The following is a 15967-nucleotide window of genomic DNA, read 5'->3' as shown; positions in this document are numbered from 1 at the left end:
TTGTACCTCCTCTGTGGTGATATTTAGGACGTACAAAGTGAAACATACTTTTCCATGAACCCTTGTCAAGAGAGAATAACATTGTACATTTAACTGTAAAACAAGTGGTTATTATGACCAGCCAGTGGTGTAGTCTGTGGTAAGTACGGATAAAAGGAAAACCAAACAGATCATTCTAGGGGACAAGAGGCACAGTGAAGTATCTGCTGGCAGCTTGTAGGAAATGTTCCCTTCAAGAAAAATATACAAGGGAAGTTGATTCCTGATCCACTGTCCTTGTCTCTGTGCTCTTAATTCTAAGCACTGCAGAATTTCTAAGAAGTGAATTACTGTCTTAGCTTCATTAGCTCCTTGTCCTTGTTCCATTAGCTCTTCTTGTCTTTAGAAATACTTGGGAAGATGGTCTGTGCCCTCTTTTTGTTTACAGGTATTACTTTCTTTCTAGGTGTAGAGTTCAAGCAGAGCAGACCAGGATAGGCACAATATTGCTAACATACTATTTGCTGTGAGAAGAGATGTGGGCCAAAATTAAAACCTCATGTATCACCCATGTGGGGTTCTTTTTGTCACAGTCATTTTTTAACAGTGCATACTGCCTTATTTATCCAGTCACAGCCTTAGTTGGTGTCCTCTGTAGTTACCCCTTAAAAAAAAAAAGACAACCTATTTAATACTTGTTGTTGATTGTCTTTGAGTATCTTGCTACATGTGTAAGAGATGATGTGTAACACTTTGAACATGTAGGATGACTACTGAAAGCACTCTGAAATATTGAAAAATTTCAACTGATTTATTTCCACTTAGTGAAATATTAATAAACAGATCGTGGGAGTGCAGTGTCCTATCAGAAAGAGTGTTTCTTGTAACTGAAAACTGACCAGCTCACAAATTTAAAATTGAAAATGTGAGCAGAATAAAAAATGGTATCTTCAGGGTTTCTGTGGAGACATGCATGATATCCTGTCACCTCTGAGGGGCACTAATACAGGCAGTTACATGTTTATATACAGTTCTGAACAGTGTGTGAAAGCAAGTACGTCTGTGACACACAAACCAAGATACTATACCAATCACTCTGTTACTGTATTGCTATCAGATTCTGAGCCCCCGAAGTTTTAAATAACCTTAATGTGTATTTCCAGTTGAGTTTAATTAAACTTGAATTTGTTTTGCTGGTGGTACTAAGTAATTAAGAATTGGATTAATTATTGTAAGCTTTGATAGTTTCAAGAAAATGTGATTGTGTTTGCAACAGGCATATAGGAACACTTTCCATGTAACTTATCTTTGTAAAAGTGTTGAATACAGATAAATAAGTGGAGTTGGTTTTGTTTGTTTTATAGGTCTACCTCGATCTCGTAGTCAGACGTGCCTGCCTGAACTGCTAAGATTTCTGGGACAAAATGTACATGCAAGGAAAAATAAGAATGTTGATATCCTTTGGCAAGCTGCTGAGGTATTTATTAATCTAAGCATCTCTGCATAGTTCTGTTGATATTCTGTATGCGTATGTATTTTCCGCTTTTTTATTACCGCTATGTTCAAATTTCTTTATTTGCTTGCATGTAGCTTGGAAATGCTGCCAGGTTAAACCTCCTCCAGAATGAGACATGGGGAGATAAAATGTATTTTCCACATCAGTATTTTCCCTACAACTCATGTAACGAAGTTTTGGTCTCTCAACAATGACAACTTTTGACATCAGTGTCCTACACATTTGTGTCTCTCTAAGGAGGAGAAGTACAGGAGTGTTCTCTGACAGAAGGTTATGCATGAAGAAGGAATGATGAATTTTATATCCCATTTCTAGATATGCCGCAGACTAAATGGTGTTCGATTTACAAGCTGTAAAAGTGCCAAGGATAGGACTGCCATGTCTGTCACCCTAGAGCAGTGTTTGATCCTACAGCATGAACATGGAATGGCTCCACAGGTCTTCACCCAGGCTCTGGAGTGTATGAGGAGGTAAGAGTTTGACTGTATCACTTATTCCTAAATGAGGAACCATGCAAACTGCAGAGGAGCAGTGGTCTCTGTTTCTATCAAAAGGAAAAAAAAGTAAAATAAAGCCAGAAAACTGCAAAACTGGCTGATAGAATTCATCCCTCCCTTGCATGTGTTAGTGAGTTGCATATGCTAAAGCTGGTGGTTACCAGATTGGGATCAGATGGGCGTTAATTTTCAGTAGCGAATCAGTTTTCAGAGGAGCATGTAAAAACGTGTTTTTAATTAATGCTGAGCTTACAGAACAGGAAACTGGTGCTTATTTGAAAGTTGTTTAATGATGAGGTTACCTTAACTGTCATAGCACTGGGTTTCTTGGTTCTAGATCAGGTAGATTTCTCAGGGATGACCTGTCTTTTGTTCTTGGAAACAGACACTTGCAGTTTGCACTGGTTTGCCATGTGTATTCTTTAGCAGAGAAACACTGCTCACTGAGCAAAATGTCAGTATGAGTGTTTCACAATACAGCAACCAAATTTCATCACAATGTGTCAGTGTGCTGTTGTCATATCAATATAATTATGTTCTGTATTCTGAAGCAGCAGAGATGTTTGCAGAATTAAATACTGTACTAAAAAAAAAAAAAAGAAAATCTGTTTACTGTTGTTCAATGCCTTGTTTCAAGCACTGCTGGAAAACTCCGTAACTCACATACCAAAAGAAAGGATAAGAAATCTAGCTTTAGTCTTTATCAATGTAGTTCAACAATGCTGTTCAGTCCTGTTTTTCAACATTCACTCTTACTGAATGTACTGTACTGTGTGTCTTCTCACCAAATTCTCTAGAGTGTTCAATTCTCTTATCCTTTCTGTATGTTTTTGCTGTTTGACCCTTTCTTACTCTTCAGTTACCTAGAAGGAAAATGTCTCATATAATAAGACTGGCAACCCCTTACACTAATAATTTGTTTTTTCTATCTACATCTAATTGGATGTCACTGGACTTTTTTATTTTCACTTTTTTGCTGCACTTTTTGCTGCATTGTTACAGAGTTAGTACAGTACATGAAAACTGCATTCAGAGAGTAGTTAAACCTTGGTATTAGAAACAAAGCTTGGAACAGCTTTTTGAGGGAGAAGTTATTAACTTAAAATGGAGCTAAGTGGCTCTCAAATATATCTATTCAAATTATGCAACTTGTCAACTTAGACATCTGAAAGAAAAAAAGCTTTGTTGCACAGTTGTTTATTTAGTAAGAATAAAAACTGAACGAATATACTACTAGGAATCTTGTTATTTTCTTTAAATTAGTTCCTGACTTAATGTTTTTTTTAATGCAGTCGTGGATACCGTAGAAACAGAGCTTAATAATAATATTGTTTTGGACCTTCAGACTATCAATTTAATATAACACAGGATCAGATAAAATATTGACCCAAGAAACACATTGCTTTATGTTGACCTATGCAAGGATACTGAAAGAGGGCCAATTTAATCGAAACCTTTGGCTAGTGTGTTCTAGCAACATCAGGGACTTGCTCTAACAGGTGAAAGACGTGACTTTCTCCTATTAAATCTTTGACTAAGAGAGATTGTGCAGAACAAATACTGACTAGTCCTGAAGGAATGCTAAGATCAGACCATTCTTCAAGCCCATCACTCTTTCCTGCTCACATCTCATTGCTCTTTGGGGTAGGTTGTTGTGTTTTTAAAATTATTTGCCAATTCTGCTTGGGAACAATGGCACAGAATTAACAGAGCTTAACGAGAGAGATAGGATTACAGAACAACTATGTAGGATTCCAACTCCACCCGAACCCATTTCAACCTGGACAGGATGACCTGACCTAGACGACAGACATCGGAAGTGAGAGAGTTGCAAATTACTTCCAGGGCATTCAGAAAACTTGCTTTTTTCTTTTAACTTGGATCTTTTATTTGTGTAATTGTACTAGAAAAGGAAGGCTTGGTTCAGTCTTGAAGATTTCTGAAGTTTCTGGGGCAGTTGGAACAGCAAGGAAGGAGCACTATTAAGTTGTGGGAGTCAAAGAAAGTATTTCATCTTTTCTCTACTGGTAACTTTCCAGAGAAGAACAGCATCCTCGCTTACACTGTTCTTGAAAAATTAAGAAAGCACTCTCTTCTTCCATGTGATGTTGGTCTTCAGAGGTGTTAGTTCTGATTTACTTGTCCTTGGGGACTTCCTTTCCTTCCTAGCCTTGTGATAATTACATATCTGTGATAATTATGTTCAGTGAGCATGGACATCAGGGAGAGAACATTGAGTGCTCCTTGTAGATTCTTGTAGAAATTCACAGATACAGGTTTGTGACTTTCACATTAGAAACAAATAACCTATTAGAATAAACTCACTTTTCTGTAAATAAGTCACAGCTTTTCCCGTCCCAAATCAAATGCATGGTAACTCACAGCCTACAAATAGTAAAATCATGATGATATGTCTGGAAGTCCAAGCTACAGAGGAGATGACTACCTGGCCAGTAAAGGCAGCTCAAGAGTCAAAGTCCAACTGGATCACGTAGCCTCTTCCATCTGCAGCAGTGCCAACACTCCCCACTAGAGTGGGGAGTGTGTCTCCCTGCCTTCCCTCCTCCTACCAGATTACTGTCCTGTCAGATATGCCAGTGGAGCTGTTTGTGTGAATATAGTCTAATCCAGTTTCAGTCAAAAGCAGCCTGGGTAGCCCAGCTCATTTTCATTAAACCAATTAGGAAGTTGTGACAGAAGCAGTTCAGCCAACAGAGAAGAGCTGTCTCTGATAGGGGTTCTTGAAAAGCAGCTGGAAATGGGGTGAGGGAAATAATCTCTTCCAGCTGCCATGGTGCTGACTAAAAAGACTACGTAACAAAGCCCTGACAGTCATGTTTGGATATGACCACTCATGGCAATAAAACAGCCATAAAAAGTTTGGTTGGATTTCTTCACTGGTTGACCTGCTTTAAGAATAAAATTGTGGTGGGTTGACCTTGGCCACCTGCCAGATGCCCACCCAGCTGTTCTCTCACTCCCCCTCCTCAACAGGACAGGGGGAGAAAAGATGATGAAAAAGCTCATGGGTTGAGATAAAGACAGGGAGATCACTTGCCAGTTACTGTTACAGGCAAAACAGACTTGACTTAAAGAAAATTAATTTATTGCCAATAGATTTGGATGGTAAGAAACAAAGACAAAAATTAAAATACCTTCTCTCCACCACCTCTTTTTTTCCCAGGCCCAAGTACTTCACTCCTTCGTTCCCAACTGCTCTACCTCCTCCCCACACTGAGCAGTGCACCAGGGGGTGGGGGTTTGTGGTCAGTCCATAACAGCTCCTCTCTGCTGCTCCTTCTTCCTTGGACTTTTCCCCTGCTCCAGTGTGGGTACTTCCCACAGGCTGCAGTCCTTCAGGATAAATGTGCTTCTGCATGGGCTCTCCACGGGCTCCAGTTTCCTTCAGGAAATATTCACCTGCTCCACCATGGGGTCCTGCATGGGCTGCAGTGTCAATATCTGCTCCACCGTGGTCTTCTCCACGCTGCAGGGGAATCCCTGCTCCAGCAGCTGGGGCACCTCCTCCCCTCCTTCTCAGACTTTGATGCTCGCAGAGCTGTTTCTCACGTCTTTTCCTGTCACTCCTCACTGCCATGCAGTGTTTTGCCTTTTCTTACAGACGCTTTCCCCGAGGCACCACCATTGTGGCTGAGGGGCTCGGCTGTGCCCTGCACTGGGTCCATTGGAGTCAGCTGGAGCTGGCTGTGTCCGGCACAGGGCAGCCCCAGCCACTCCTCACAGAGAGGATTCCCATACACAAGCTGGATTAGCATGGAATTTGCTTTGTCTCTTTACCCTGGTCCTCTCCTAGAGGCAGTCTGCCAGTGAATGTTTTGATGTGAGACACTGTGTACAATTTGGTATATTTGGTATTTCCAAAAGGTGACTTTTCACCCCTTGGGTGGAAGCATCTACATGGGCCAGCAGTGACAGGGAAAGCATTTTCCAGCTCTTGCCTGCATTCCCACTGTATGTGTCTGTGCGTATGTCTTTGTGTAAAATTGAGTAGCTTGATACTAATTTTTAATGAGAGAGATGTGGCATGTGTTGTCCATAATGTCATCTTATCATTTTGAGCCTTCTTTCTCTCCCCCATTGTTTTACTTCCTTATCTATATCCTAAAACACTTTTCTTCCTCCAGAGTATTTCATTGAGCCTTTATCCACCACTTTCCAGTTAACATTAGCTTTCTGCTCACAGATCACACCCCAGTTAATTTAATATTCCTTCACCATCTCCTTCAGAGGTCTTTCTATATTTTTAATACCTTTCAGTGCATACTTATGCTCAGGCAGTTGTCAACAAATACATTTGCTTTTTCTTACCTGTACCAGATCCATTCCTGTATGTGCTCTCATTGTTCACCAGTAGCCCAGGCAGGAAAGAGAGTACTTGCTGTTCAAATATGTGGGAGACTGCAGCTGCATCGACTTCTAAGTCCAGTTCTCAGGTCAGCCTGAGCTTAGGTGCTCCTTTTATCCAGATTAGGTGGGCATTAGGTATCGACTGATGGAGAAAACTCAAACCTACACTATAGTTCAGTGCAGTCTCAGGGCTGCCCCCCTCTCAGGGTGGAAATGAGTCAAGCCTGGATATTGCAGTGTATCCTACTTGCCCTTCTCACTGCCATGTGTGATTGTGGGTTCTTCTCAAAGGTACTTATCTCCCCCTCCTCCCCTGCCACTACAAAGATAATTGGGATTTGTAGGCATCACATACTCAATCTGCCCTTATCCAGTGTAGGCACCAGGAGTGAAAACATATTTTGATCACCAGTTTGGATGTGTTAATCCAGATCAGAAATACAGTTGGTTTAGTTCCCTGCCCAGCTAATTCCATTTGACTTGAAGTGTCGCCAGCATCTGAAGGCTATTTTTCTCTTTCACCACCTCCAGAGTATCTCTGATGTCCTCCAAGACATTGTCTGTTGGTTACCTAACCTTGCTACGCAACCAGCAAGGTTATGTATCACCTTTTATGGATGGAGTGAGTGCACTTGTTCTAACAGGATCAGGCTCACAGGTTGCATTTAGTTGTTGCTTTGTAAACTAAAAATAGAGTTGGACTGCACGGGGTATAAGAGTGATCCAAAATGAAATGCCACACTACAAAGCCTCAGGTTACCTGAAGAGGTATTCTCCACTACAGGCTTTCTGTGCTCAAAGCAACGTGGGAAGCAGGGGCATAATGAGATGGGCTGTGCAGCATGTCTTGCCTTCACATGCATACATTGAGGCACTTCAGAAACCTGCATTTTGGAAAGCATATTGATACACACTTGAATTCATGTTGAAGTAGAAGAATAAGTGGGTGGTTTGGGGCTTTTGTTTACATATTGAGCAGGTAGTTAAGAGGTTAAATTATTTCACTGCAGCCTACATGGAAAGATGTTTGAAAGGGTCAAATACTACAATGGTTATTCATGTTCAGCTTGCTTTTCAGAGCTCCACTTCTTTGCAGCATGCGGAAGCATGGCAGAGCGGCATGGGATATTATTGCTTGGTAATCTGAAAGAATGAACATGGAAAACCATTTATGTTCAACCTACATGTGTTTATTTTCAGTAGACTACAGTACTTCTTTCTTATTTTTCTCTTATTCTCTTTCCCTCTCCTTATTTCTGTAATTGTGCTGATACATATTTCATATTTTTGAGATGTTTTTCCACTCTTTCTTTACTTCATCTTCTGGTTTTGTTGTGCTTTCTTCCATGTTTTTTCATTTTCTTGACCACCTTGTGTTGCCATCTCTTTTTATACATTCATTTGCATGTCCGTCTTCCTTTCTGTTTTATTTTCCCTCCTCCCAACCTTCTTCCTTTTCACAGCATTGGAACACGGGAGGTAGTCACCCAGAAGAACTTGAGTGGCTTGGTGCCCATCCGAGATTTCAGACTAGATCCCAGCCTCCTCTACTCTATTCCTTTACTAGCTCTCAGCCCCAATTTACTGATTGTGTGGCTGTTTCTGAGCATAGCATACCTGGTGGCCAGATTACGTTGCAAGTGAAGATAAGGTTAAAAAAACAAAATAAAAAAAGTGCTTGAATGTGTGTTGCCACTTGGTACCTGCTGGACAAAGGAATGTGTCATAGCATTGTCTGCCAAGAATTATTATTATGCCTTACAATTTTACGTTTCTATTGTACTAAACTGTAAATATACATCAAATTATTTTATCAAAAAGAATTGTATTGAAACTTTAAATTATTGTTCTGCTTTCAGTGCTTGTAACATAGTCTGACATTGGCCTGTTACCTCGTTACTTTAGCTGGCCTGAAGATCTCTTACCAAATATAGTTTTGTGTTACTTGTTTCATGTATTCCAGAGAAAGGAACTCTGTCTGAAAAGAATTTGTATCTTTTTGTATATTTAAGGTGTATGCTAAACTTGCCTTTCATTTTTACGAGGTATGAAGAGAAAAATAAAAACATGGGTGGGGTTTATAAGAAATTATAAGAAATTTATTTAAAGAAATAAACAAATTTCTACCTTAATTTCAAAGCATAATATCCAAATTACATTACTGAACAGTTTGTAGAACCATAGTCTTGTTCCTTTCTCATGGTTAAGTATGTTCCAATAGACTAGTGAACCCACTCAAAAAACAACTTGCGGTGCGCTGCATGCAGAATTATTTCATTCTATTTGTAGATCTGCATTTTGTAATGTATTAAAGACATAAAGAGAATGACTTGTGGTTAGGAAGAGGATGTAATTGGCATTAGCCTGCTAATGATCCATTATCTGTTTCAGGTGCTCTGTTATAGAACTTATTCTGAAACAGGGTCATTATCATCCTAGAAGTTAAAGATACAGTCTTTAATATTTCAGGCAAGAAGAGGGAGGTATCAGTTAGCTCCTTTAGTAGGTGGGTTTGAGGTTTTCCATTGGGCTTTGTTTTAATTACACTAGACTAAATATTACTGTTATTTCTATTTTTAAGTGTTGGACAGCTTTAATAAATTATGATGTTGATAGTGACTTAGAGATAAACGAATGATGCTAGGTTAACATTTATTTAAGCGGTGAGACTAAAGCGGCTTACCTAATTTAGTCACACAGAATAACTGCAGATGAAATTTGATCATCATTGATATATAACACCAAACTGGGAGAGGCCTATTAAACTGAAAGATTTTGTTGATGCAGTGGTCTGGCAGAGCTTGTCAATAGCAATAGCTGATCAAAAAACCTAACCTCATTTTATGTAGTTTGCTAAACTCATAAAGGGATTTACTTCGCTTGGTGCCTGAGATGACAGAAAATTGGGCTTCTGAGGAGAACTCTTCTAGTACTGTGATTTCTATTTTCTACTATTATTAACTTGCTCAGAAAACATAGGTAGCTATAGCTTTTATTATCAATTTTAATGGAATTTGAAAGCTTCTGAGAGAGGTAAGCTTAAAAAAAGAGAAAAGCACAGTTAGAATAAAAATTAGAATAAAATCCTAAATTTGGTGAATATTCTAACTAAAATAAAAGTATGTGGTTATATTTGTGTCTTCATGAAGTCAGAGTGTACAGTACACTATCTCCTGGTACTTTTCCTCACTATTCTTCCAATTCTGTTTTTAAAAGAAAAAGAAAACAGAAAGACATATATATATTTTATGTGTGTGTATATATATATATATATATAAAAAAGCATGTACCCTATTTATTTTTAGTTGCAATGAATTTAGGTAAAGCCTTACTGCCGATGAGATTTAAAATCATGGTATGATGGTATTGGACACATCCATGCCCTGTGCTGATGTGTAGTACCACCGTGTCTCCGTACGAATCCTCTCTTCTTTCTGATTAGCACTGGTTCATTTGCTATGGGTTCCAAAATCTACCTTTTTACAAAGTGAAGGAATGTCAGTTTGGCCTGCGGCCTTGTTCTTGCAATGTGATGAGTGTCCTGGGTTCTGTCTAAGAAGATATGAAAGTAACTTTAGTAGGAGTATCTCCACTGAACTCCCCGAGATTATTAATCTGCTTAAATAAAGTATGAAGGCTTTGCTCATGACTATCATTAGGCTTGCAGTAAGACCACCCTTAAATGCATCTAGAATGAAAGCCTAGGCTTTTTCAAAACAATGTAGTTTTTTTCTTTTTTTCTTAAACTTTGGTGGGGTCAAGTTTTCATCTTTTTTTCTTTTTTAGCTTGGTCTGTGCTTTCATTCAGGCATTCATATTTAAAATGCTGTAGTGCAGACTGCTTATGTGCCTCCAGCAGAAGAAACATGGCACATGAAATGGTGTGTGAAATACATCTTTGTCACCATCTCTGTGGCCCACCTGTGCCATAGAGGGACATGTGCAATAACAAGATGCAGTGGAATGAATTATGACAGAATGATTCACTTTGTAGTGAAAATGCTCATCCAGCATCCCATATATGCGATTTAAACTTACTGTTTTTATTAGTACTGTGAACTGTAATTTGTGCAAATTTTTGATGAATCTGTTTGACTAAAACAGCCTTTGGGGGTGGGTCTGTAAAACACAAAACTATGCCATAAAAATAGTGTCATCACATATGATCCATTCTATAAAAGGCAGTCACAGAATGTGCTCCGGAGACAAATTTCAAACTTACTTAAACTTAGAGCAAAAAGTTACAATGTTTTATGAAGTTAAACTAGGTGGTACATAGAGAACATAGTTACAGTCAGTTTAATTAACCAAAATTAGAAGAACGGTGAGGTCAGTAAGAGCAGAGAGCTTTCAAACTGAACCAGAATCCAAACCCTCCTTTTGAATCAGATGACCACAGTTTACCTGATCGATGCTGCAGCCATCTCCAAGATGGGAATAACGTGACATTTCCACCATAAGATGGTGTACTGTACTTTGCCATGAAGTTCTAGTATTAAATCATTGGTTAGGTTTCAGCTCTCTATCAGGGAAAGACATTCTCCTGCAAGCCTAAATTGATTTATATTATATATTTGAAAGATAGTGCTTCCTCTTTGTACATCTGGGTTTGGATATAATCAAAGGAAGTCTGAAGTAGATTTACAAGTGTAAAGAAGCCTTAAAACTGGAGTACTTTTTTATTGTAGCACAGAACCTCTTTGTAATGTGGGGCAGTTGCACCAAAACACTGGGTAAAAATTAAATTCTGCACAGCTTTGTTTCATTAGGGTGATGACTGTCAACGCAGCCAATCTTTTTTGCACCCACACAAAGCTGCTATTTCATGATAAGATTTTTTTTTTTAGACTGTGTTGGTTTTCAAGTCAATTTATGCATGCAGAGATAACTGGAAAGTCATTATTTTTGTATCAGCTCTAATCTTTAAGTAAGTACTGATAATACTGACATACAGGGAACAATAAAATTACTTTAAAGCTCTTACTGAGAGAACAGCAGTTTTTCTTTTTCAGCTTAATATACTAATAAATTAGCAGAACTGCTTGTAAGCAATCTCTTGGGATCCCTTGTGCAATGAAGCGGCATGTGAACTCTACAACAGTGTATGCTGAAATACATGAAACCATTGTGAAAGAACTTTTTCAGTAGATGCACTGCTGCTTTTTAGAAATGCAAAACTAGCAACCAGACATAGCATGTATCCATTCTGTGTGCTTCTTACTAGCATTGTATGATGAGTCATCATTTTTAATATTTGCAGTGGCAAATTAATTAAACGCTCATTAAATATAACCAACTTTTTGTTAATGCTATGAAATAACCAGTTCATTTCATCTTAGTTTAAGTCTTTTTTTTTTTTTTTTCCTTTTTACTGCTGTCATTTTTTGTGCTTGTTTTTTTTCCCCAGTGAGGGTTGTCGGCGAGAAAATACAATGAAGAATGTTGGATGTCGCAAGTATGCATTTAATTCCCTGCAACTGAAGGCTTTCCCAAAGTATTACAGGCCTCCAGAAGGAACTTATGGAAAAGTTGAAACCTAAGCTTACTATGTCCTTTAATTGCTGTTCCATTAAAACATGTGGATGCACTCTAGATTAATACATGATTTTGTCATCCAGAAGAGATAAATAACCTATTTGTACGTTTCGCTAGGTTATACAGAGCATGTTACTTACAGAATTGGAATCTATAGTAACAATTATTCTGACACCTTAGCTTGAGAATAGTGTGATGACTCTCTGCCCGTTTAAATAGCCTTCAGTGTATGTAAGATGAACAGATATTGTGCTACTTAATAATTACCTATATGCAAATAGCTAGGTACCTCCTGGATGGGCAAGGACCCTAGGAACGGCATTTAGGCAGCTGTTTCACATAACATCTTTTTATACTGAGTTGACTTGAGATTGACCTTTTCATAAACTTTTTAAAACTGAGAGTAAAACTCAAAAGTTGTAAATAAAAAGGGATTGGATCCTCGACAGTCTAATAACTGTAGAACGCATTGTTACAATCAAGAAACAGAAGTTTAACTTTAAAAAAAAAATCAGCACAATAAAAGCCAGGAGTATAAATTATTTTACTGTATATAGGATGCCATCTTCATAGATGAAATTAACGATACGTTAAAGGCCAGGCATATGAGGTCTAGTTTCTAGTTCTGTCCAAATAAAACAAATTCCTGTTGTCTTCAGCAGATAAGGACTTGGGCACACATCTTAATGGATTTTAAAAAATGTTTGGAAAACATAATGATGCTTAACCATTAATGCCAGCAACAGTTCCCCCTGCCCCTTCAAACTATAAGGCAAGTGCAACAAGCAAGTTGCTGATGTTGCACGTGACATGTTCAGTATGTTCCATGGTATTGTATGTTAATTAACACATTTTTACCCATAGCTTTTTATATCACTTCTGGATTGTAAACTTTAGTATCTCGGGCGGTTACATTGTTTTGATTAGTGTTTGATTTTTTTTTTCCCCATATCAATTTTATATCTCTGTACAAAAATGCTCAAAGTGCCCAATGCATCCCTGTTACTCCGTAAGCAAATTGGTTTCCGTTTACCTTTGCATTTTACCTGGGCAGATGTTCAGAATCCTGGGGGGGAAGTATGACTGTTTTCAGGGTATTTCTGAGGAAGGTAGCGATGCCCCATGTTGATAGAAAGGAACTGCTCACGTGCTACTGCTAATGCGTGAGAACCTCAGATCTGTTCTAGTTTATGAGTAAGGTGATCAGTTTGATGGCATTTGATAAAAAATGTTCAACAGATCTCCTCGGAATTAATCTCCCAAAGAATGCCTCTGAAGCTAAGATACCTTTATAAAGCAGCTAAACGTTAATTTCCAAATTTTAACGGGATTAAGTCATCTCTAGCTAGCTTCGTTCAGCACGCCGTGCCCTTTCCTTCTTGGTTTCTAAGGATATAAGCTTTAGAATAGAAAAATCTGCTCATTTATTCTTGTGAGACTAGCAACAGCCAGGTAAGTATATGGCTGTTTTCTGATTTCTTTCTCCCTCTCACTGATGTTTGTCTGTGCTGTCACTGCTCTATCAATCAGTCATGTTCATTCTGCTCCCATGCAGGTTTGGGGGTTCCAGGTCTAGCAGTTTTTGCATTTTGCTTTTTGCAGTTTAACCCTGAGCAGCATGCCAGGTCAGAGAGTTATGCTGAGCTAGGTTGTTACCATTATTGCAGTCTCTCTAGGACAGCAAAACACTGAATTCTGTGCAAAATCAATGTATTGTAGTACCTATCCCAGGTCTGAACAAATCATCTACAGTAGAAAAGTCCCTTGGAAATTTTACAAACCCTGTTCGCCAATTAATAAGTGTTTACTTTATTTTATTGCTAACATGTAAACAAATGTATGGTGAAAAACTTTTCAACGGGTCTGTTCAGACATGTTACTCCATTAGTTCTGCTCAACCTTCAGTCCCTGGCCCATTATTAAATGCTACATTTATTTTTGTATAAACTATACTCTTTATATCCCTTAGTTTTTATGAGTTGATAATTTTATTTTGTATATTTCAAACATAGTTAATTATATTTTAAGTTCTGTATTGTTACACTAAAAATCTTCCAATGTTCAGCTTCAGAAGAAAATGACGAGAGGTCTATTGTAATAATTAGCAGAGCCACTCTTAGACCGTGGCCAACAATCATTAGATCTACTCTAGAGCTTTGTGATCATTTATTTATTTTGTATACCAATGTAATCAGAAAAAGTTGCTGAATTTTGTATGTGCATGGTTTTTGCTCACCTTTTTAAAGTGGTGGAATACCAGTCTCAAGTACTGCTTTACTTTGTTTAAAATATTCTGATTTCAGTATGCTTACATGTAAAACATTGTTGTCCAGCTAACATTTTATATATACGACCGTGTCAGTACATGCACATCGACGGGCTTGTTTAAAGGGTGTAATGAACAGTAAGATCTGGAGCAGTTCATCAAAAAAGAAAAACTGTGAAACTTGAAATCCACATAGGACGCTTCACAAGGGTGAAGTAAGCTTTTCTGTTGCACAGGAGAGGCGAATTTAAGGATTACTGTAAAATGAAGTTCTGTCTAATGTTCTTTTTTGAGTACGTTTTTTAAATTATAAAACATACAAAGGTAAAAAAAAAAAGAAAACTGTTGCCAAGTATGTTCTGTGTATGTTCTGTGAAAGTACCTACAGCACAGTTGCCTTTTGTTTCATTTCTACATGTAAAATTATTGTATAATACAACACTGTTTTGTCCCAACACAACTGTATTTGCCAAGCTTTGTGCATTGAAATATTTTTATTTATTTGGTTTTGGGCAGTATTAATATATCATAAACATATGGCTACTGTTTTATATATTCTAGTTCATCCAATCCATGTATGCTGTAAATGTGCTAGTCTTTAGGATGAAAACCAATAAAGAACTGACAAGAATAACAAATGGTGGCTTACATTTCATGCGTTTGTGGTAAATTAAATTAAACACTTTCAGGTTCCTTGACTTGACACACTTTATCTGTTGGAGAATAGATTAAGCTAAGTTGTATATGGAGGTATTTTACACAAATATGCAAGTCAGGAAGTAGTTACTCCTAAACACTGCCAAAGTACAGCTGCTATCAATTTTCTGTAGTGAAGTCAGGCAGCAGTTTGTCCCACATGCTATACATTCAGCAGCAGCAGTTAAACGAAGAAGCAGTATGAGATTTTTTTTTTTTTTTTAATTTTACATACTTTCTCCATGAATCTTCTATAAGACCTTCCTGAACTTCATTCCGTGTTTTTCACTCTTCCTTCCATTAATGGAATTCCTTCTCTGCTGCTGCTTCCTCTTCAGCCAACTCACCCCTCCAGCAGCTTTAGTAGTAATGCTATTTTTCAGCAGGGATAGGTTGTCATTGTTGATTGGCATTTTGATTTCAGGTTAAGTAAGTTTTATATAATAGTGTAACAGACAGTAATCCAGAGCATTCTGTAAAATTCGAAGAATAGAACATAAAAATGTAATTCTACTGTCACTAGTTTTTGAGAACTGCCAAACAGAATTTTATTTGCATGAAAGAGGACTGAGGACCACAGGTGGGGCTCAATGAGTTAGTTTTTCTAGTTACACAGAAAGAAAAACAGTACCAGAAAAAAACCCATGCTGCTTTCATTCAAAATGCAGAAAGACAAGATGCTCAACAGGTGGGAATTTCTAAAATGCAAATGCAAAATACATATACATACATGTGTGTGTATATATACATACCTGTATTTCAAAATTTTTAAATTGGTGTCAAAAAAGTATCTACCAGTGCTCTTTTTAATTTAAAAAGGTGAGGTGTTGAAAAGATGGTTGAAAGTTTAACATCTTTAAAAGGCATTCTGAGATCTTGGAGAAATTGTCACTTGTTTGAAGCTGACGTACGTGTCTCCATAAAGATTGCTCCATTCAAAACCCAAGGTGACCATGAACCTGGCTTGCCTGTGGAACTGTGGCTGTATGAAGGGTATATGCATGTCCATGGGATGTAAATGATGCTGCAGGGAGCTGCTGGGAGCAGCAGCGACTGCGTGCTTTGGTGTGGAACCAGAACTCGCTCCATCTCTTTGCCATGACTTTTGCT

The 15967-nt window shown here is 38.1% G+C and overlaps 1 protein-coding gene across 19 annotated transcripts in view; it reads left to right on the top strand.

The window, feature by feature from the left end:
- INPP4A (inositol polyphosphate-4-phosphatase type I A) overlaps positions 1-13191 on the top strand; it is a 132688-nt gene extending 119497 nt beyond the window's left edge. For all 19 annotated transcript variants that reach the window (XM_075523776.1, XM_075523801.1, XM_075523873.1 and 16 more), the window contains 3 exons: positions 1344-1456; positions 1811-1965; positions 11768-13191. In XM_075523776.1, coding sequence (XP_075379891.1) covers positions 1344-1456; positions 1811-1965; positions 11768-11900 — 401 coding nt within the window. In that variant the 3' untranslated portion in view covers positions 11901-13191. The remainder of the gene's footprint in view (positions 1-1343; positions 1457-1810; positions 1966-11767) is intronic.
- Positions 13192-15967: the final 2776 nt, after the last annotated feature.

This window comes from Mycteria americana, chromosome 1 (genome assembly GCF_035582795.1).
Source record: "Mycteria americana isolate JAX WOST 10 ecotype Jacksonville Zoo and Gardens chromosome 1, USCA_MyAme_1.0, whole genome shotgun sequence".
Lineage (NCBI taxonomy): Eukaryota > Metazoa > Chordata > Aves > Ciconiiformes > Ciconiidae > Mycteria > Mycteria americana.
Note: the sequence above shows the minus strand (reverse complement) of the source record. Positions and strands in the feature narration are given on the sequence as shown.